This window comes from Stigmatopora argus, chromosome 16 (assembly GCF_051989625.1).
Source record: "Stigmatopora argus isolate UIUO_Sarg chromosome 16, RoL_Sarg_1.0, whole genome shotgun sequence".
Lineage (NCBI taxonomy): Eukaryota > Metazoa > Chordata > Actinopteri > Syngnathiformes > Syngnathidae > Stigmatopora > Stigmatopora argus.
The window spans coordinates 5,639,112-5,659,965 of record NC_135402.1 but is presented as its reverse complement, the minus strand read 5'-3'; the positions used below and the strand labels follow the sequence as shown (position 1 = coordinate 5,659,965).

Here is a 20,854-nt window from a genome sequence, read left to right as displayed (position 1 = left end):
GTTTGGATAATCTGTTGTAGATTATGCACTTACTGTCCATTTAAAATAATGTTGTAAAACATTTATTTTTATTTTATTCTTTTTAGTATCAGGCGCTTGAAAAATTTGTATCCCAACATTTATCTGCTTACTGGGGTTTAAATCCCATTTTGTCAGGCAAGACTCACTGTTATTGCAGGATGTTAACTCAGATAGTGTATCAATCTAGGAATCCAATGTGGCTAATGTAATCCCTTCCAAAGCAGATGAGATGAAGAGCTAAAGCCTGATTTGTATTTTTTTTTTGGCGTCACATTAAATTATCCTCTTCAACTCATAAATCCACTTTATATATATATATATATAATTTTTCTTGATATGACACTTGCCTCCTTTTTTGGGTAAACTAAGAGAAAGAATCATCCCTATCACTTTTTCAAAATCCCAGATAATGTAAGCCTTGGGAGAAAGGGACTAAAGTTCATATTGTAGTATGAATTGAATCATATGACAGAAGATGGCATGTTGTAGTATATTCAATTTTTGTGTATGTTGGTTTTAATTTATTTTAAGTTTTTTTGCAATGTTATCTGCGTGGCATCATTGCATTGCAATATTTTTTTGGGCAGCATTTACTCTGTGTGCTCTCCAAGGATTACTTGTCTCTGTTTAGCTAGCTGGTTGAATGGGGGTGGCGGCCTGCTTCGGTCTCCACGGTAACAGTATCCCACAAAACTCGTCTCGGAGAGTGCAGGCCTCGTTAGGGCAATTGCAAGCTACTGAAGCATGTCTGCTAAGTTTGACATACACTCCAGCCTTGATGGTCATTTTTGCCAGCAGTATACAGTAATCATCTGGAATTTTTTTTAACACCAAACATGGAAAGACATTTCCTGCTATAAACCAACTCTCTTTTCTGTTTGTTATTCTTGCCAGATTGGCCTTTTGAGGGTCCGGAACTTCACTCCCAACCAATTTTAATTGTGCAAGGGAGGAAGAGCCAAGACGTTTTAATGAACCCTTACACGCTAACCGAGTAAGTAAGTGGTGTTTCATCCTCATGCGAGTGTCTGGCATTGCTCATTTTGATCTGTTTATTCAATGTGAAAGTAACATGTCCACATGTAATTTCCTCATCACTAATGTCTCAAAAAATGTTTTCTTTTGTGAATGTTTTCTCTCTATCTCTCTCCATGTTGGTTAGAGAATTAGTGCATGGTAAACTAAGAAAATAGGCCGTCAAGACCTCTAATAAGTGAAGTATGTTCAAGAGGTCAGTCAGCTGAAAGGGATTTTGCAAACATGCCTGACCGAATAGGACAAAATCTATTTAAACATGTTTTCATTTGTCAAACAGGGAAAATCTTTTTAACAGTAGGAATAAACGAGGACCTTGGACAGCGGCAACATCGTTTAATATTCATTTGACGAAAGATGTTGAATGAACATGTATTTAAAACTAAAAACAAACATGTTTGAAAACTGGAGGAACCAATATTTCATTTGTCAATATGAAATGAAAGTTTAAACAGTAGTAGGCAATGATGTTGTTGGCTCACTGTCCGGCTCGGATGAAAGGTAACCAGGCAACCAGTGGGATCGAAAAGGAGGGGGAGGGGCTGTCCTCTTTTTATTGTCTGCCTGTTGCTAGTCTGTGTTGTTCTATGATTGTTCACCAATGAAGAATGGTAAATGTTACGGCAAAGGGAAGTAAGGGGAAAAGTTGGAGGAGGTCCCCGCGCCTACAGAGAACAAACCCGACCTCTTCAACAAGTGGCTGCTTAACATTCATACAAAGAAAAGCAGAAGATGCCACTTATTTGCTTTTCAGTTTGGATAAAACGGGCCAAACAAATGTCCCCTTATTTCCTTGAAACGAAGATTTGTTCAGTGTTGGATATCGGTCCACATTCCTCTTGGATTCAGGCATTCCATTTGCTATTCCCAGATCCTAACTGGCTTGTCTCCAGAGCCTCCTTTTCAACCTCCAAACAGAGTTGACCTCGTTGATATTTCAGCATTTCTTGCACTACTGTGCATCTTTTGTGCATCGACTAGCACTGGATTCCAGCTCCAGATGTACTAAGATTTGGCATATAATCCTCTTCAAGGCAACCACCCAATTCCCTCTCTAGAAGAGGATTTCACAAGATTTGATCCTTTCTCCATAAGTCCCCACTAAAACAATGAAGTAGAGCGTTAAACTCAATAGGTAAATATTTGCTTAGTAATGGAGAATCTCATCCAAGTCGACTTAGTTGTTTTTTCCCCCTTTTTATTTTTTTAATACCTAAACCTGTATGTTCTTTCCCAGTCTTTCACAGTCTCTATCATTTTGTTTAGCTCCCCCACCTGCAGTGATTTCCGCTGATAGCTGTGTCACAGAACATGCGTGATAGATTGAGGGGGTTGATTGCGGAAAGAATAATGTGTGAAAATTTGGGGATGAGGGTGGTGTGTTGACTTCCTGGAAAGACCACCATTGCAGGGAATGTCTGCTGTATAGGCATGTGCTTTGTTTTCTGCGTGAGTCAAGATCCCAATGTGTTTTTTGTAGACAAGCCAGGTTTGCAACTACAATGGACCCACTGAATGAAATCTGTTCAACAACATTTGATGAACCTTTACTCTATGAGAAATTGGATAAAATTCATCTGTTTCACAGTTCAGAATCCCAAGTACTGAAGTTCCACTGTACTAAAATCTAAAATAATAAAACATTTTTATTATTTAACTGGGAATTGCTATGGCTGAAAACCATAAAAATTGGTTGCAGATGTATTTGTTAGCGCTGTGGTTAGCTTGAGACGCCCAACAGTTGGTCGTGGTTTGCAATTAGGATGCTGCATGCGGTTAGGATTTCAGTAAAATCCAAGCCTGATTTACCACAGTCACCTGCCTTAAGCAGTTTCAGCTCTTTAGGTTTTAAATAGTTTTAGGATATCATTTAGCTACCAAGATAAGACCGTAATATTTCAATACCAATTAAAAATAGTATAACCGTAATCATACATCTCGAAACCAATTATTCATTAGATTATTCCCTGAGAAATGGTCTGTTTCTTTGGGTAGATTTTACATGAGGGCTGACAGCCCAAATAGAGGGAGTGAAATAGCTAATGAAATATAAATTGCGTCTTTTCTTCTTATTGTCTCCCTAACTCATTGGTTAGGATTGACAACGATAGACATGCAATCAATTGCAAATTGAATTTGAAAATGAAAAAAAACTGATTAAAACGAAGTGGACACTTGAGTGCTTGGGAACAGAGAACGCTATTGTCTCGAGTGGGAAATCGGGTGTCAAACTGGTGTGACCTAAATACGTCATCTGTCAGTATGTTTCCTACTTTTTAAGTTCCCGGAGTGGGAAACATTTGATAAATTACTTTTGATTGTGTGGAGTCCTCATTCAAGTCCGTGCTTCTGACCTCGTTGCTTCCATTCTGTGCCCTGTCCAGACCTCGGTGTCACCAAAGGGCTCGCAACCATCTCACGATATAGATTTGTGAAGAGGTGACCTTGTCTGAATCACGCAGGAAAACTCTCTGAATTTGCTGTCAGTGTTTTTTTGTTGGAGTTGAGCGAGTAACAGACTAAGCGCTTCCTAACTATGTCCTAGGGGTTGTAGCCTTTGACCCAGACCTCATCAATCTTGCACCAATGTCATCATCTCGCACATCTCAATCGAAGCTGTCAGAGGAGACCAGGAGGCAGGGACGTGTTGTATGTTTTGTTTGTGTTCATTTGCAATTGTGTTTAGCTTCTTTGTGTGAGCATCAACAATAGACTGAAGCCTGGAGTGCACACTGAAGTGCTGCATAGGATAACTTAAGCGAGCTGACCTTGCTCTCTTGTTATTTATGTTTACATAGAGGAATCCAAAAAGTTTGATAAGCCCTGTTCTTGGTATTTTAAGGTAAGTTTATTCAATCGATGTAGGTGGAGAGCCTTGATCAGCAAGAGTGCATAGGTAACCAATTGATGACATTTAGCATTACTGGAAACTGAGGGACAACCACTTTGCATTCCTTTGTAATGCTGCATTTCTCCTTATTAGTCATGTTTTTAAAAATCCTTCCTCTTGAGACAAATGGGACTATACAATATTGTGTAATATTGCAAATAAATCTACATGTTCGTTGGCGTTTTTTTCATGTCCTGCATTCACTTCTCTTTGTTCATTTATTTGCTTTCTTTTTGCTAGTTTTTCTAAGTGAAAAAAAGACTGTGAAAAGGGCAAAAATGTAATTCCACATAAGACTGTGGCAATAGAAACTTATGCAAAGGAGAAGGTATTCGTGCCTTTTGTGAGGGTTTTCTTCTGACTCAGGGAAGCAGTCGGATGGCAAACACTGGGAAGGACATGAATCAACGCCCAACCATCTGTTACATGTTTCTAAGTCTCCTCTACATCAAAACATTGGACTTTTTTAGCTCATTGTTTTGCTGTGACTTGCGTGGGTTTAATTTAATGACGTGTACGAACAATGATTTAAAGTATATTCTGTGTGAGTTCCACTGAAATGCTGTGGAACTTTAGGTTTAAGGCAATTCTTAGATCAACGTACAAATGTCATTCAGAAAGTCCTGGAATTTGAAATTTTAATACTAAAAGAGTCTTTGAGTTTTTGAAAATATTGTGTATCATTCTGCCACACTTATTGACAAATATCATTTATTTTAATGATGTGCTGCTTCCATGAGGATGGAGTGTTCTTCTTTATGCTTTTTGTTTTGGACTTTACCATGTTCCTTTAAGTAGCAAGTTCTCAGAACTGCTTGAAATTGATAAAGAAGAGCATGTTTGGTCTACTGTTTGAAAATCTAAATTGAATTTGGATAGGCTTGTTAAATATTTTAATTTTGTATATATTTTTTTAGAAGCCGAATGGTATAATTTTTCATTGTTTGGACCACTGGCCCTTTTCAACGTTGTGCACTACACTCACACTCTTCGTAATTATCCTGTCTGATCTCTCTCTTCTTGCCCGTTTCGCCTAGCTTGAGGATTTTATAATCCTCCCCAGAGGAAGAACATCACATCTTGTAAGGAACCACAGGTCAGATTTACTTCTCACTCCCTGTTGTTTTCCCCTGGTGCAGTGCGGACCGTAACCGAGCTGCTCATGTGCTTGCACGCTCCAACACGAATGTTGCATGCTTGTCTGACCATCCCCCTCCAAACCGCCCTTTACTCCGCCCTTGTTCCTGTAATCACCTTGGGGCTTTGCTCTCTTTTTTGTTTGTTTTTACTACCTTTTACCGAGCTACACCTGGGCTCTGTGATGAAACCCACTTTTTCCCTTTGTGCTCTGTGATTGGTTGTTATTTGATACGTGATACTGATGGTTTTGGGCAAAGCAGCCAGCTTTTTTGAGTTGTCTCAAAGATACTCTGCCACTCTTCAGTTTAAAAAAAAAGCTTTTGCCAATGCTTTCCCCAAGAGAAAACCATGCATGAATCAACTATCAACTGTTACTGAATTTACTCAGATGGTTGAAAATTGAATTGAAACCCCACAGCTGAAATAGATCTTACAATAACCTGGTAATTTTCTGCCTTATATATTTACTAAAACTAAAAGTTAGGTTTTTTTTAAAACAAAAAATTAATGACAGCTATAGACGTCCAATCTAGTTTGACTGGGGTGAATTAATGAATGTCACTCGCCCCATAAAGGGTTAAAAAAAAGTTAAATGTTGATCACGTGTCACATAAGGAAAGTGCAAAACCTCTGTCTTCATTACACATTTCTCCCCTCCTATTTGTGCTGTGAGCCCCCCAAGAACAAAATAGTAAAATTACTGGTTGCTTGATTTCCCTTTTGGCAAACAACAACAAAACTCTAATTTTTTATTTTTTTTTACCAAATACAATAAAAACTGGAATTCCAAAAAAAGGAAATGCAGATTGGGTAAGAGAAATTGTGTAAAGGTTACAGTAATTATTAACATTCGCTGAATAACACATACCTGTATGAATTGATCAACAACTATACTCACAGGTATAGATTTTCACTGCTCTGTGGGAACTACACATTACAACACATGGTGTCTAGTTCCTCTTTTTACAAGCATCCTGCTGCTACAGGTTTAGAAACCTCGTCTGATCTACTGAGTGGAAACTGGTTTAGGTTAGTGTTGTGACATGACACTTGAAGTAGAGCAACTTATAAAAAAACGCTTGTCTTTAAGGAATGAATTTATGATTCAAATTCTATCAATGAGACTTTGGTTTTTAGCTTTGGATTCTCTATCTACTTTACTATTCTTTATCTTACTTTTTATGTATTAATTTTGCATTCATCTTCCATACCGCACATCCTTGAAAGGGTTGCGGGGGTTGCTGGAGCTTAACCGAGTTGTCGTTGGGCGAAAGGCAGACTACACCCTAGACTGGTCGCCCATCAGTCATAGGGCACAAAGAGAGACAAACGACCATACCGCCACCAGCGGGAATCGAGCCGTCTAATTTTTATGTATTTATATATATTTAAAAATCTCTTTCATTGCATCTTTAAGTATCAACAGATCATGAGAATCCTGCTGTCTTGCTTGCCTCACTGTTATTCATCCCCTTGTGAAGAAAGTGTGTTTGTGGGTTTGTGTGTGTGTGTGTGTGTGTGTGTGTTCCCCCTCTAGTTTTCCAAATTCAGGAGGACACCCTCTTGGTGTTCTGGGAGCCTTTGTGGGTGATTTAGTGAGTTTTCACACGACTCCAAAGGGATGTATTTGTCCATTCGTTTCCAGAATTTACCACCGTGAAATTGGTGCCCTCTAAAGACTGTTAGGCGAATGAAGAGGGATGGAAATGAGTGCCAACAGGAAGCAGAGAGGATGAGATGTAGCATCATGTTTAGAGATGTTTTCTACTCTTTCTAGTGACTGGTGGGAGAGTTCATTTGAGAGATTTAATTGTGCACTACAACAGGGGCGTAACAGATGGTTAGAGCATTTGCTCCAGCCCGTCATGCAATTAAAAAAAAACAACTGGATTGATTTAAGATGAAGAAAAGACAGAGAGGTAAAAGTAACGACTCATGACTTTTCTCCAACTTATGAAATAAAAAAAGAAATGGCCCCTGAGCTATGGTGAGTGAAGTCACCTGCTCGGGACTACTTAGAAAACAAAACATAACCACAGATTGGACTACCAGTCACACTCTTGAGACCTCAAGGCTTTCAAACAAGCCTTTCACGGCTTCCCAAAATAGGCTGGCATAATGTGCCCTAGAGCCCTGGCTGTCATTATAGTGGCCTAAAGGAAAACGACATCTAGAGAATGACTTGTCTGTGAATGAGTGTGTGGCTTCCATGTGACATGGCTGTATTTCCTCATTTTATACATTACACAGTCAGGACCCTTAAAGGTGCATAGCATAACATTGGGTTGGTATTTTGAAGCAAATCCTTCAGAGTATTTGACAGATTTCCTCTCTTTCAAATATATGGGATTCACTTTTCATTTGGTTTAGTTAACTTTTTTGGTTGTTTGTGCAACACCAGGTGCTACACAGTTAAGTAACTTAAGTTGGAGTCATATGGCTCCTATGCCAAATTGCCAATTCTGTTGGAATTTAATGCCTTTTGACGTTTTAGGGTTAGAGTCGTGACATTGCGTACTTTGCACAGCTTTTGTGGCTTAATCCCACTGTGTGGCGACCTCAGTTTTGTACTCAGTTGTTTAGGGTCGGTGTATGTTAAAGTTTTAGAGCAGGTGCCTTGAGACACACTTGTCAAAACAATCATTACTGTAGGTCAGGGGTTATTGTTTGGTGTTTAGGTTCTGACATTGCGCTTTTACACATCGCTCAACTGCCTTTTTAGACTTTAACTTGGATCTTTTACCACCATTTATGTCTGCGCAATAAAACTATTTTAGTAATTTTTTGTTTTGTTTTACTGCTCCTTATTAAAAAAATATTAAAAATTAAATCTAGAAACCAATTATTCATTAGATTATTCCCTGACATATGGTTTTTTTCTTTGCATAGATTTTAAATACGGGGTTGGAAAAAGATTAGAAATGTTCTTTTTAGACTACATTGCCTATCCTGCCGTTTTTATGCATTTAATTGCATTTATTTAGATCACGAATCTTAGTATCCATGCTTTGTTGGTCACAACTTTAGTTTTTTTTTTAATTAGATGAAAGATTACAGAGGAACATTTTGTCCTGTTAAAGTAGCACTGAAAGCCTGGCCACACACATCACTCATGCATATGTTCACTTTTTAGATCCTTCTCCGCTACATGACTAAAAAAAAGGGCGTTTTTTTTAAAAGCTCACCATCGGTCTACTAAATATACCCTCTGTAGGACCTGACCCCTTATTTGCCTTTGCTGTGGCTACTTTAGGTTGACATGCTAGCTCCGCCGTGGACTACAGCTAGTAATTATATATGATGGCTTCCATTTTATATCCTCTGTGTAGTGTCTCCTTCACAAAAGCTCTTATCCTTTTCAAGCCAGTCATTGATCATTGAGCCACACAGTTTAATATAACCAAGAATAGTTTGTTTTTGCTTCCCCGTATTTCCTGGATCGTGGAGGGAAAAATGTGGAGTATGATTTGTACCTTGCAAATTGTGCAGATTTTATTCTGAGCCTCTAGTAAAACAAACCAATGCAGAGTCTGGCTAATGTTTTAAGTAATTTTGAGTGTTTAGAAAGAGTTACACACAGTAATATTGCATTGCATTTCAAAATAAAAAAGTTAAAACACAAATATCTGGTCAAAAACCCAGAAGATCCAAAGATAAATGGACATTTTAGGACTTTTCAATGGGGCAGCCCCACATTTAAATTGTTACAAAATACACAGTACACATTACTTATTCTAAAACCTTAGCATAATTTATGTGGGTAAAATTAAGTAAAAACAAACACAGTATAAAATCTGCACCCGTGATGATTTGTAGTCAATTGATTGCAATTAATCAGTTAAAGTCTTAACATCTCAACAAACATTGGTCACAAGCAATAACTCTACCAACTGTTCTTTGAATTCAGTTTAAAAGCGGTTTAGTGAAGTGATATGAAAGATGGAATTTGTCTGACATTCAAGCCATATTTTCAATCTTTAAGGCATTCGACTGTATCTAATAATATACTCCTCCAGCCGTCCACCTGTCATCTAGTGAGGTTACAGTGAATAATGCCTCCAGACTGATGTGTCATCCCTCATCGGCTGGCCAACCACCGGAGGTCATGCCAGTACATTTTGATCTTTTTATGAGCTGCTCATAAATTGCACTGTTTCCACAACTAATTGCGACGAGGCAGTCCTTGAAACAACCAAAAACCGCGTTTCCGCAGCCGTGCAGGAATAGTATGAATGCTTTAATAATGATATGAATAAATGATTGCCAGCTGGAGTTGTAACGCTGGTTAAACCCAGATATTGGGATTGTTAAAGACTCAGCTGGACTGACAGAATCTGTTCATCATGCTGGGTGAATCCATAAGTCCCCTTGTTTTAAGATGACTCCCCACCAGTTAGTTTGGTGTACCACATTCAATTGCGATTTTATAGTCCAACTTGCATTTAATGCTAAACTGTCTGTCCCTTTTTAGCACGTGTTTTTTTCGGTCCTCGCCTAACCTCATGTAGTGTAGTGCTTTTTTTTTTTAAATGATCATACTTATTTAACTGCTGGCCCGGTATTATCCGATGAGTCCTCACAAATGTCGGGATTGCGCCAGACCCCCTGTGGGCAGCTAAAGGGAAGACAGCCATATGTGATTCCCTACTTTATTTTTCAAATCCCGTTCATAAAATTGGTGCATTGGAAATTGATAATCCCTCCGATTTCTCAAAGTACCACTGTTGATAAACTCATTAAAATTCACAGCATCTAATCTGAAAACGCTATTTTGCAACCACAAAATCTCTCCCAAAGTATAAAAAGTAGTTTGTTTCTGTGTCATTGATTTTGAAACATTGATGAATGCGCCAGCAAGAGCTCAGAGTTTGGCAACGGGTGAATGTCCAATTCTGTTGCTCTGGCTCTCTGGATGCCCAGAGTCTTGTTTGCATTGCATTTAAAATGTGGGAAGATAGCATCTTTTATTATGGGATGGGGCTTTTTTTGCCAACACAACAAAATAAAGCATAGAGTCATGTAAAATGTTTGATAATCTCTTAATCTTATCTCATGAGATTTAATCTTAGTAAACATCTAAAAGTGTAGTCAGCGTTTCCTCGTCATGGCACAATAGATTTGAACTAGAGAGGCATGAGAAAAAGACAAACGGCGCACATTAATCCGAGAAAGTATTCAGCGGTGCGCATGCTTTTGTGTAGACTGGTTTGTAATTTAAAAAAAAACTTTTATCTGGAACACTGAAACAACTCATTTTGTTGTTTTTAAACATCAAAATTGTACACACAATGGAATATGCCGATTAATATTTGTGATGATTCTTCGATTGGATTCTTGGTAGATTGTTCAATTAGTATAGTATTCATTTCGGCAATGAGACCAGTTGTTCAAGACAGAACCACGAAAAGAAAATTTAGACATGTCTAAATTGCACCTTATTATTGGAACGCACAGTCTTCAAGCCCAGACAAGATATTTCCTACTCCATTTTACTAACCTTAATGCTCATTTGGAGTTAATCGACTATCTCACCCTATAATTGTAAGGCCTTCCTGGCAGTATTTGTAGATAATCCGATATCATTTCGCCACGGTTTTCATGTGAGCCAACGCTACATACTCGACCCTCTTCGGCCCAAGTGGGCATCCACCCAACATCAACGCTCGGTCACCAGCGAAGTACTGGGAACCCCGCGGCCCAGCGCAGGTGTCCGCCTCCTTGTGAAGTTCAAGTAGCCGAGAAGGCAACACAAAGGACTCAAAGAAGCCTGCCAGCATGGTTACCGTCTTGAATAACCACTCCCGGTATGGCAGCTTCTCTAAATCTGTCAGCGGGCGCAGCGTGGTTGCCAGTTTTGCTCTTTCTGCTACTGTAACCCACAGAGCACTCCAATGAGCGTATAAGGCTTTTGTTAAGCCTTGACCCAAATGGGACGCATGCAGAGTGCTAGCGAGGTTAGGTGGCAGGTCAAAGACAAGAGAACGTTATTACAAGTTCAGGTCGTGTTTCCGGTCTTTTTCACGACCATCAATTTTAAAGGACTTTTTTCTTGTGCAATGTTTAAACGTGCTGCTAAGCCCAACTGACTCTCTACTTCGGTTGTGTTGTCTCCTGCCTCTCTGTTCATTGTTTGCTACTCTGCAGTGTTGATGTAGAGGAATGGGCTGGGGGGTCAGGGGGGGTCTGGCGGTGGAATGAGTGGAGGCCATCTTCAGTAAACAATTGGTCCTTGTGCACTTGGAGCAATCCCCCTTCCTCCCCCATTCTTATTACAGAGTTTTTGCCTGAAATGACCAACTTTGGTTGGTGACCTCAATGTTTGAGAGGTCAAAACTCCTATGGCAATTTGTTCTCATTTACTAGTCAATCAAGAATCAATCAACAACCCCAGCCCGCTCCATTTTCCCAATAGGAATGATTGATTGTTTGTGTATCCTCCCGCCATCAACACCCTTGTTATTAAAAATAATGACCAACCTATATTTAGAATTAGTCTTTGTGCTCCTATTAGGCCCATGGGACAATACCTTATTTGTTCTCCATTGTTCTTATAGAAGAACAAAGAAAAGCTTTGATATCATTTTAAAACACAGGCTTTTATATAACAAAGTACAATTTTTAAGTGATATACACTTGATGTGGTTTAGATCAAGTGTTTTGTACCCAAAATACTATTTCACAGATATCATATTTTGTATCATAAACTGCTAAATATGAATTTAACTGCAATAAAGCAGTGTGAGTTCTTTCTGTGCTGTTAAAACATCGCTTATGCCTGCCATTGACAGCAATAGACGTCCAATTAATTTGAACTGGGAGGTTCAGCTAATAGAAAATGGTTCATTTGCTGTATCCCAGTATACTCGTGACAATTTAAATTCACAGTAGAAGGGTGAAAAAAGCCATGTTATTAAATTACGTACTGGTTAAAACCTTTGTCCGATTCTCACAAGAAAACCAGACCGCCTGACTGACCCGTTTGGTCAAAAAATCTTTGAGGGTGTTGTGGAAAAACAAGAATAACCGGCTTTTGTCAAGATCGTTTTAGCCTTTTTATTGTGAATAGGTACCCAAACTCTGTGTGTTTGGGTTGTTTGTTGATGTATACTCGTATAAACAGAATGGAAAAATTAAACTCTAATTTAGTTTTAATTCACAAAATTCAACCTATGCAGCGCACCATCACATGATTGGATCAAGTCAAGGGAAACACTTTGAATTGAATTATGTCCATTAATCACTTTGAAGCATAATGTCATTCCAACCGTTGTTAATCTCACGTCTTTCCTTGACTTGTCAGACTATCGTAAAACTTGACACGCAGGTTTAAATTGTACAAGTTGGTCTTCACTCTGCGTGTGGCACAAGAGGGATTGAGAACAGATTTAGAGATTTGTTTTAATATTTCTGCCTAATCTTTAAAGTCGCTCTACACCCCCCTAGATTTTCAAATGACCTCAAACTGACTTGAAATGCAAGCAAGTGTTAAATACTGGTTGTATACCAGTAGCAAGCGAAAGAGAAAGACATTTTATGACATTTAGAAAATACTTCTTAGATGGAAAAGTTCAAATTTAAATTGCTGCATGATTTTTTCATAACATTACAATCTTTTAAATACATCTCCTTTTTCCTAATACAAGTATTTTGTAGCCTTATTTACTTTTTTTGTGCTCAGAAACATGCTACATTTTGAGTTATTGTTGTGTGCTCTACTGCTGTTTTGCACATAGTGTTGTCATATCGGAATTTAAAATCTGAAGTATTACATGGACACCATTGTACAGTAACATTTTCAATTCCTTTTGCAACATGATACGAGTAACACTAAGTGACACGAGGTTGAACCAGTCATCAAATTTCATTATGAGGGAAGTGTATTTTTGTGGAGTTCCCATATTCTGTCAGCACAGCATGAGAAGCTTTTCCTCCTCCTTCATCTCGTCTAAATTGTGAAATAGAATTTGGCTTGCTCATTCTCCACCGTCCGTGTCTTACAGAGGAAACACCACCATTCCGAAGTTGGCGGAATCCAACATGGGGTTTGGCGTGCTAGGCGTGTTCCTCGGACTGCTCCTGGAGGTGTCTACCCATGGACCCCATGCTGTCCCTCGAACCTCTTGGAAAGACAAAAGTAAGTCTTTTTAAATGTTTTAAATTGTGATATTATATATTAACCACAAATTTAAAAAATAAACAATTTCCATTCAATATTGTGGTAATCTAGTGTTTGACTAGACAAAAAAGATTAGCATTTGACATTGTGTCAGGTTGTTTTGTTTGTCTTCCCTTTTAGAAATTGAAGAAAATGTTGTTTCTGTATTTATTCCTTGTTCAATATTTTTAAAATAATGTTAGGATTTCGTCTTCCTATTCCAAATTCATTTGTCTGATACTGTCGTGCGTATATTTTAAGTTCTGACCTTTATTGTATTATTTGTTTGGTTAATTTATAGTTCAGCCTGCAAGTTCCTGTAAAATGACGGTTTATCCTGTTTAAACCCATTGTTGGCAGTTGTCAAATATGTATTTATCTTTACTCATTGTGATACTGTATTGGGTCAGGGTCTGTCTTTTGGAGCTTCCTTTTCAGAGAATAGAAACTGTATTCATGCCGTCTATGTGTAATGAGTCCTCAGAGAAATGGGGTTGTTCATGACAGACAAGGGGAACAAACAGTGCGAGATAAAGCTTACCTTTTTGACCAAAGCAAAACTTAATTGTTCAACCTGACCAATTTTTTTTTATCACTGTGCTTAGATCCGGAGCTGATGAAGTTTTCGGAGCCGGGTATCTTCAACTACTCCACGCTGCTACTGAGTGAAGATCGGGATGCACTCTATGTGGGCGCCCGGGAGGCCATCTTTGAGCTGAGCAAGAGGAATGTGACCGTTCGAAACAAGAAGGTATGAAGGAAATTCATCAGCAATAGAAATATAAGGTAATCCTGACTGCTCTGTTAAAGGTTCTGTGGCAAGTTGGTGAGACACCCATAGCCATGTGCACCCTGAAAGGAAAATCAAAGGAGGTGAGTGAGCGAATGTTGATAAGAGGGTAGTATAGATGTATAGAGTATTGAATTAAATGTTTATACATATTGTTCACTGGCTTTTGTTGTTCAGACCGATTGCCTGAACTACATTCGAGTGCTGCAGGTAGTGGACGACCAGCGACTCTACGTCTGCGGGACTCATGCCTTTCAACCCAAGTGTGATTATCTGGTGAGGTTTTATTAAAAAAATATAATTATATATTAATTCATTCAATTATATTGTATCATTTCTTGTTGAATATTAGACCATTTTAATGAGAAATTAGAATCTTTATGGCCTTCAATGACACTTGAAAGTTACATTTTTCAAAAATTTTGATTTGATTGAATACTATATAAAGATTTTTTTTCTGTAGACTGTGGCTAACTTTTCATTAGAGGGTCGAGCAGAAGATGGCAGAGGGAAATGCTCCTTTGATCCCTCCCAAAGCTTCACCACAGTCATGGTTGGTGAGTTAACGCCACTTTTATGTTAATTTGTGAACAATAATCTTCCCAAGAAAATTAAATACCATTTAACAGTACATTTTTTCATCAGATGGAGAGCTCTACTCGGGGACTGCTTATAACTTCCTGGGTAGCGAGCCCATTATTTCCAGATACTCTCCATTGTCATACCTGTTGAGGACGGAATACTCCACATCATGGCTCAATGGCGAGTTACCAATAACGTTTTTGACGTTTATCATCGTCAATAGAACTCAAAGACTATATAATGTATTTGAGGTGTCATCCATGCACTCAAATTATTATCTAATGCATTTACCTCATTTTCTCTACAGAACCAAGTTTTGTATTCGCTGATGTAATCAGGGAAGAGGAGAACCCAGCAGATGGCGAGGACGACAAAATTTATTACTTCTTTACCGAAGTGTCGGTTGAGTATGAGTTCTTCGGCAATCTGCTCATTCCCAGGGTGGCGCGCGTTTGCAAAGTGAGCACGTCCTTCTTCCCGGCTTTCCGATAATCTTGCCCCGATGTCATCCATGTTGTCCTTTTCTCGAAATAGGGCGACCAGGGAGGACAGAGGACACTGCAGAAGAAGTGGACGTCATTTCTGAAAGCGAAGCTGGTCTGCTCCATGCCAGAACTCAACTTTGTCTTCAATGTGGTGCACGATGTCTTCATCCTGAAAGGCGCCCGCTTGGCGGACACAGTCATCTATGGGGTCTTCACCTCCCAATGGTCTGTTATATTGGTTCAGATCTTTGTTGTTGTTGCAAATTATAAGGCTTGAGTTTCACACGATGCCTCTGACTATTCGGTACTTGTTAAAACTGTATTGTTTCATGTCTCCAAAGGGGAAATGTTGGCCTTTCGGCGGTGTGTGCCTACAACATGTCTGCTGTGGATGAGGTCTTCTCCAAGGGCAAGTACATGCAGAAAGCCACTGTGGAGCAGTCTCACACCAAGTGGGTCCGCTATAATGGCATTATGCCCTCACCACGCCCGGGAGCAGTAAGTTCACACATCATAGACACAATTTAAAATATCTCCTAGTTGTTTTAATTACACAGCATGATTTTACATCGTATATCCTGCCGATTTTAAAAATCACTGTGTTTTCCGGCAGTGCATTAATGGTCAAATGCGGCAGCAGAACATCAACAGCTCGCTGCACCTCCCTGACAAAACCCTGCAATTTGTCAAAGACCATCCACTTTTAGAAGACCCCGTACTTCCCATCGGCAACAGACCCCGTCTCATTACCAAGGATGTCAACTACACGCAAGTCGTCGTGGAGCGCGTCCGCGCCCTCGACGAGAGTGTCTACGATGTCATATTTACTGGAACAGGTACAAAACCCAAACAACATACTCAAAATCTAATGCATTTAAATTGTATTCATCCACACAAGCAAAAGAATAGATTTCAACAACAACTCTATTTTAGATAAGGGGGTCCTACACAAGTCAGTGGTCCTTGGAAGTGAGGTTCACATGGTGGAGGAAATCCAGATGCTGAAGAACTCTGAGCCAATCAAAAACTTGCTATTGTCCTCCCATGTCAGTATTACACCATTTGTTAAACACCAACAAATATCCTTGCTGAACTGCATTTGAGTATCTAAAAAAAATCTTCTCCCCACAGACACGATCACTCTACGCTGGTTCCGACTCCGGCGTGGTTCAGTCACCCACCGCCTTCTGTAACCGATACCAGTCTTGTGATGACTGCATACTGGCCCGAGACCCATACTGTGCCTGGGACCCTCATACATCTCACTGCGTCAAAATCGCTGATATACCCAGTCAGCAGCTCAGGTGACTCAACATAAAGACACACCCAGGATAAGAATCACTGTCACTTACATTTTTTTTCCATTCAGCATTTGATTTTTCTCTTCCAGGAGGCTTATTCAGAACCTTAGTGGTGATGCAGACAAATGCCCCAAAGGTAATGTTCCCTAAAAGACAACTATGTTGTGATAAAGTACTAATCACTTTCTATTTGACCCCACCCACAGCTCCAGTTTTACCCTTGAAGGACTACCGGCATGTTTCCGTGAAGCCCGGAAGCTCCGCTGAGCTGCCGTGCCCGCTTCACTCAAACGCGGCCCACTTGACGTGGAGATTTAACGGCTCCCTCCTCACCGAGGCCTCACGCTTCCACTTCATCCGAGAGAACGGCTTGCTCATCTACAGCGTGGCCGCCGAAGACCAGGGCCACTACGAGTGCTGGTCGGTGGAGTTCGCCAGGGCCGTAGGGAAGAACTTCACCCGCCTCTTGGCGGGATACGTCTTGACTCTGGACGTCCCGCACTCTTCCACCACTTTCCAGAACCGAGAGATCACGCACGGCGTGGAAGGTAAAGTCGTCGCGGACGGCGTGCTAACATCAGCCCGCGCCCCGCAAAATTTCACCACCGGCGTGCAGCTCACATCCCCGCCCCGCTCGTCACTAACGCCGAGTAGCAGCACCGATCCCCCCCCTGAGCTGCGCGTCCCCACGGAAGCGGAGTATTTACAGCGCACCAACGGCACGGCCCTCCTCTTCCTCTTCTTGCTCTTCTTCTTCCTCTTTTTGGCCGCCGTGGCGTACAATTGCTACATGCAATACCTCCCTCCTCCGTGCTTACGCTTGCGGGCCGCCTTGTTGGGAACGCACAAGAAAAGCGAGGCCGCCCGGCCCGAGTACAGCGCCTGCGAAGCGGGCCTCACGGACCCCTCGGCCGCACCGGATAAAATCGCCGCAAAGGCGTGGCCCCCGCAGAACAATGGCCAGAACCCACGCGCTCTGCGTGATACCGGCTACGAGACGGAGCCCGAGTGCGGCAACGGGCGCGTGCCATCTCACGGTTTCGGTGACGAAAGTCCGTCTGCGCAGAAGCCCTTCGACGTAGACTGCGACTCCCAGTCCATTCAATTCGCTGACGCCGACGAGCCTTATTGCTAACATTACGTTGTGTTTCTTTTTGTATGTTCCGTTGCGCCCTCTTCAGCGGGGTATACACTCAGATTGAAAATGGTGGGAAAAGTACCAGAAATTTAGGCTGGAGTATTTTTGAAATATTGCAAATTACACGTTTGGTCCCTTCGCTCAAATGCAAGGACGTTGCCGTTTCCTCACTTGATCAAAACTTTTTTTATACAATCTGTGTCCACCAAGAACTTCATATTTGGCTAACATTGCCTTAATTAATCTTGCTGATTCATTGCAGTGTAGCCAAAGTTGTGTATATACCCCGCTTTAGGTTTTTTCGTGAATTCCAAATTGGAAACATTGTTTACCAAATTGGTAAGTTATATAGATGTTTTCCGAAAAGATCTCAGTTTTCTTTCGCTTTTTTTCCTGCATCTGGGCAGATGAATCGCAAGAATTCTCAGGGAAGATTTTTCCTTTGCATGTCATAGCCTACCTACTCTGGGAGTGCAGAATACGGAGCGAGTTGGACAATTTAAAATCTACTGGCCAAATCAAGCAAACAATTATGATATGTTGAGAGAAAAATTGCAATCATTTTCTGTCAGATTTTCCCTTCACAACATTCCCATTTGCTCAATTGATCTCCATTGCCTTCAATGGCAGTGAAAGATTTCAACTTAAAGTGAAAGTTTCTAAGGTGAGAGTTTGTTCATGGAGCAGAATGAAAAGAAATGTCTCCCCTTGCCTAGTCCAGGTCCAGTCCAGTCTGCTTTTAAAATTTGCCTTAAAATATTTTTTAAATACAAATGTGCCAAGGCATAGAAAGTAAAAGGTTATTTAAGATTTTCTAAAACATGGCGATGGAGCATAAAAATTTAATGCTAACTTAAGACAGCAACACCTCTATTGTGTATAACTATACTATACACAAAGTGAATTTTTTTCCAAGCCACTTATTACCTCCTTTTATTTCTTTTCCAACAATATTGTCACGTGACGAGAATGGTGACAGATCAGTAAAATATAGATATTCTTTTGGAATAGGTTTACCATCCTGTTCTCAGAAATAAAGCGGAAATTGCGTTTTAAGGTGAATTATTATCTCAGTAGTTGTCTTATTTATTGCTTTCCCCCCATCTTGTCTCTTGCATATATCTTCTTTCACACATTCCTCAATTCTCATTTTTCCTCCCTTTTTCCCACCACGATTCCCCTCCTTCCTTCACAGCATCTTCATCTGTATTCCCTTCCTCTACTTTCACTTCCTCCTCTTGCTCCACCAAACCTTGCGGTGAGGCTGGCGAGGCAGAAGTGAGGCTGTTGCCCCCCCTTCTCAAGGACCAGGCTTGGGGGCTTCATGCCCACGAAGCCTTCCTGCTCTTCTGCCTGGCCCTGGGTGAGTGACGGCCTCCCACCCTAAAAACCATTAACCCTGCTCATTTTGACTGGACTTTCCCCTGCATGGCCTGACTAACATTGTGGCCTGGTTTGAGCCATCTAACTTTGAATATGGCGGCATTGGAAGAAAAAGCTGACATTATGACTTAGAATGTCAATGATGTGGTGAGGTGTGTGTGTGTTTTTTATTTTTATTTTTTTTAAATCCACGGTAGGCTCACTGTCATGCATTACGCCATGTCAACTGGGCCATTTTTGTGCCTGCTTGTGATTATATTTGTGTGTATATACGAGAAAAAAAACATGTAAATAACGGGTCATTGGGTAGGTAGGGGGGATGAAATAAATGGTGTCAAATGTTTATAGAAATGGCTTGCTTGCATTTTGTCTCTTTGTGTAAAGTAACAACACAGATTTCAGGATGAAGAGAATTTGGAGGCTATTACAATATTTCTTTATTACAAGCTGTAAATGGCAATGATGTACAGAATTTAGTGAAACCTCAAGTCCAATTCCCCCAAAATGTGGGTCAATGACTTTTTCGGGTAATTTTCTTGAGAGCAAATAAAAGTCTTTATTTCACTTTATTTGCAATGCTACCACTTAGAAAGGTATCAGTCAGTGGCGGAACAAATCTGATCTGAGCCCGGTGCGGAAAATATGACTGAGGCCCCCAAACCCACAAAATAAGCATTTCCTTAACATATTTTAGGTGGGCTTACACAAGTCAGCGGTCCACATGAAAAGTCCCCTTGTGTCCCTTAGGTCCTAGCGACATGCACATTGACTGGCTTATAGACGGGCGCGCCACGGATATGCCCGTAACAGAAAACCGCCTCGTGCTTGCTGGGAAAACGGTACTAGTGAGCAGCCAGATGCGGGCCGGTCCGCTGCACCGGGACGCCCGTTTTGGCTGCGTGGTCCGGGCCGGCACGGCGAGCGACGCGTCGCACGTGGACCTCCGCCTTGCTGTCGGAGGTACCTTTTAGCCCAAGAGGGCCCATGAGAGGGTTTCTGATTCTTATGTGTCACGGCTGGTGTGATTGTTGGCTGTTCGACAGATGAGGGGGGCATTCCGTCCAGGGATTTGAACCAATGGAGGAGTGCGCTCACCCAACATGAACAGCTGCTTAAAAGATGGGAAAAGTCTTGGGTAGGTGAAAGTGTCATTTTCTAACCTGACGCTTAACCTGCCCCTTAACAGCATCATTTGTTACTAGATTTTCTAATCAAATCCTGAATTAACTTTTTGGGGGACAGTGCTCAATACAATGGACAACATTTCAAAAGTTATCATTAGCTAAAGCCATTCACTGCAATATACGTCCAATCCATTTCAAGTGGAAGAACTCATTCGAATGGTTGCAGGGCCTCCTAGTTAAAATGAATTGAAACAAAATGAAAAATGAAATAAAAACGTCTCATGCCATAAATGTTATATATTTAACTTATATAAATGTTTTTTCTACTGCTGTGCATTTATTGTTTAATGCCTATTTGACCTTTTCTTTATCCACACCGCAGGAAAACTGTAATGGCCAATGAGCACTGCCAAAATGAGACGAAGCATCCCTTCACAATAGGAGATGGAATAGGTCCCGGTACCTGTCTTTTTATTTCTCAGAACCCAAAAACTCAGAGGACTTTGAGGGAAGCGAGACAAAAAGATTTTTTTTAAAGCAATGTGCAGGGACTCTAAAAATGTATGACATGGTAGCCCTTGCCCACCGTATTTATGCAAATGCTGCTTTGTCAAGTTTTGGCGTTTAAACTTGTCGCTTTGATTAAACTTTGATACCTGCTACATTTCCCCTGCTTTTCTCGTGTTTTTGCAACATGCATGTGTCTTTGATGAGGTCAAAAGGGTGTGCTTGGTATTTGTACTGGTTTTCCCCTTTGTGCAACGGCGATGTTGTTCTATCACTATTCTAGCGTCTCCTTGTGTCCAAATA

General features: G+C 40.6%; 1 protein-coding gene and 1 long non-coding RNA gene across 5 annotated transcripts in view; one reads left to right on the top strand and one right to left on the bottom strand.

Annotated features, from left to right (window-relative positions):
* Positions 1 to 20,854, bottom strand: part of LOC144091395 (uncharacterized) — a 155,507-nt gene that overhangs the window by 29,890 nt on the left and 104,763 nt on the right. The window lies entirely within an intron of this gene.
* On the top strand, positions 578 to 20,543 carry sema4d (sema domain, immunoglobulin domain (Ig), transmembrane domain (TM) and short cytoplasmic domain, (semaphorin) 4D). Of its 4 annotated transcripts, XM_077623050.1 has the most exons (18): positions 578 to 1,015; positions 13,087 to 13,220; positions 13,847 to 13,992; positions 14,052 to 14,114; positions 14,209 to 14,307; positions 14,495 to 14,588; positions 14,677 to 14,793; positions 14,921 to 15,072; positions 15,148 to 15,323; positions 15,440 to 15,596; positions 15,712 to 15,934; positions 16,032 to 16,144; positions 16,230 to 16,402; positions 16,489 to 16,535; positions 16,606 to 16,947; positions 19,668 to 19,880; positions 19,964 to 20,055; positions 20,427 to 20,543. In XM_077623050.1, the coding sequence occupies exons 1-18, from the start codon at positions 993 to 995 to the stop codon at positions 20,445 to 20,447; spliced, it is 2,385 nt and encodes a 794-aa protein (XP_077479176.1). In that variant the 5' UTR covers positions 578 to 992; the 3' UTR covers positions 20,448 to 20,543. The 4 variants fall into 4 exon arrangements, with proteins under 4 accessions (XP_077479176.1, XP_077479172.1, XP_077479173.1 ...); XM_077623047.1 differs by lacking the exons at positions 19,668 to 19,880; positions 19,964 to 20,055; positions 20,427 to 20,543 and adding an exon at positions 4,984 to 5,042 and having other exon boundaries at positions 583 to 1,015; positions 16,606 to 19,271; XM_077623048.1 differs by lacking the exons at positions 19,668 to 19,880; positions 19,964 to 20,055; positions 20,427 to 20,543 and adding an exon at positions 4,984 to 5,042 and having other exon boundaries at positions 583 to 1,019; positions 16,606 to 19,271.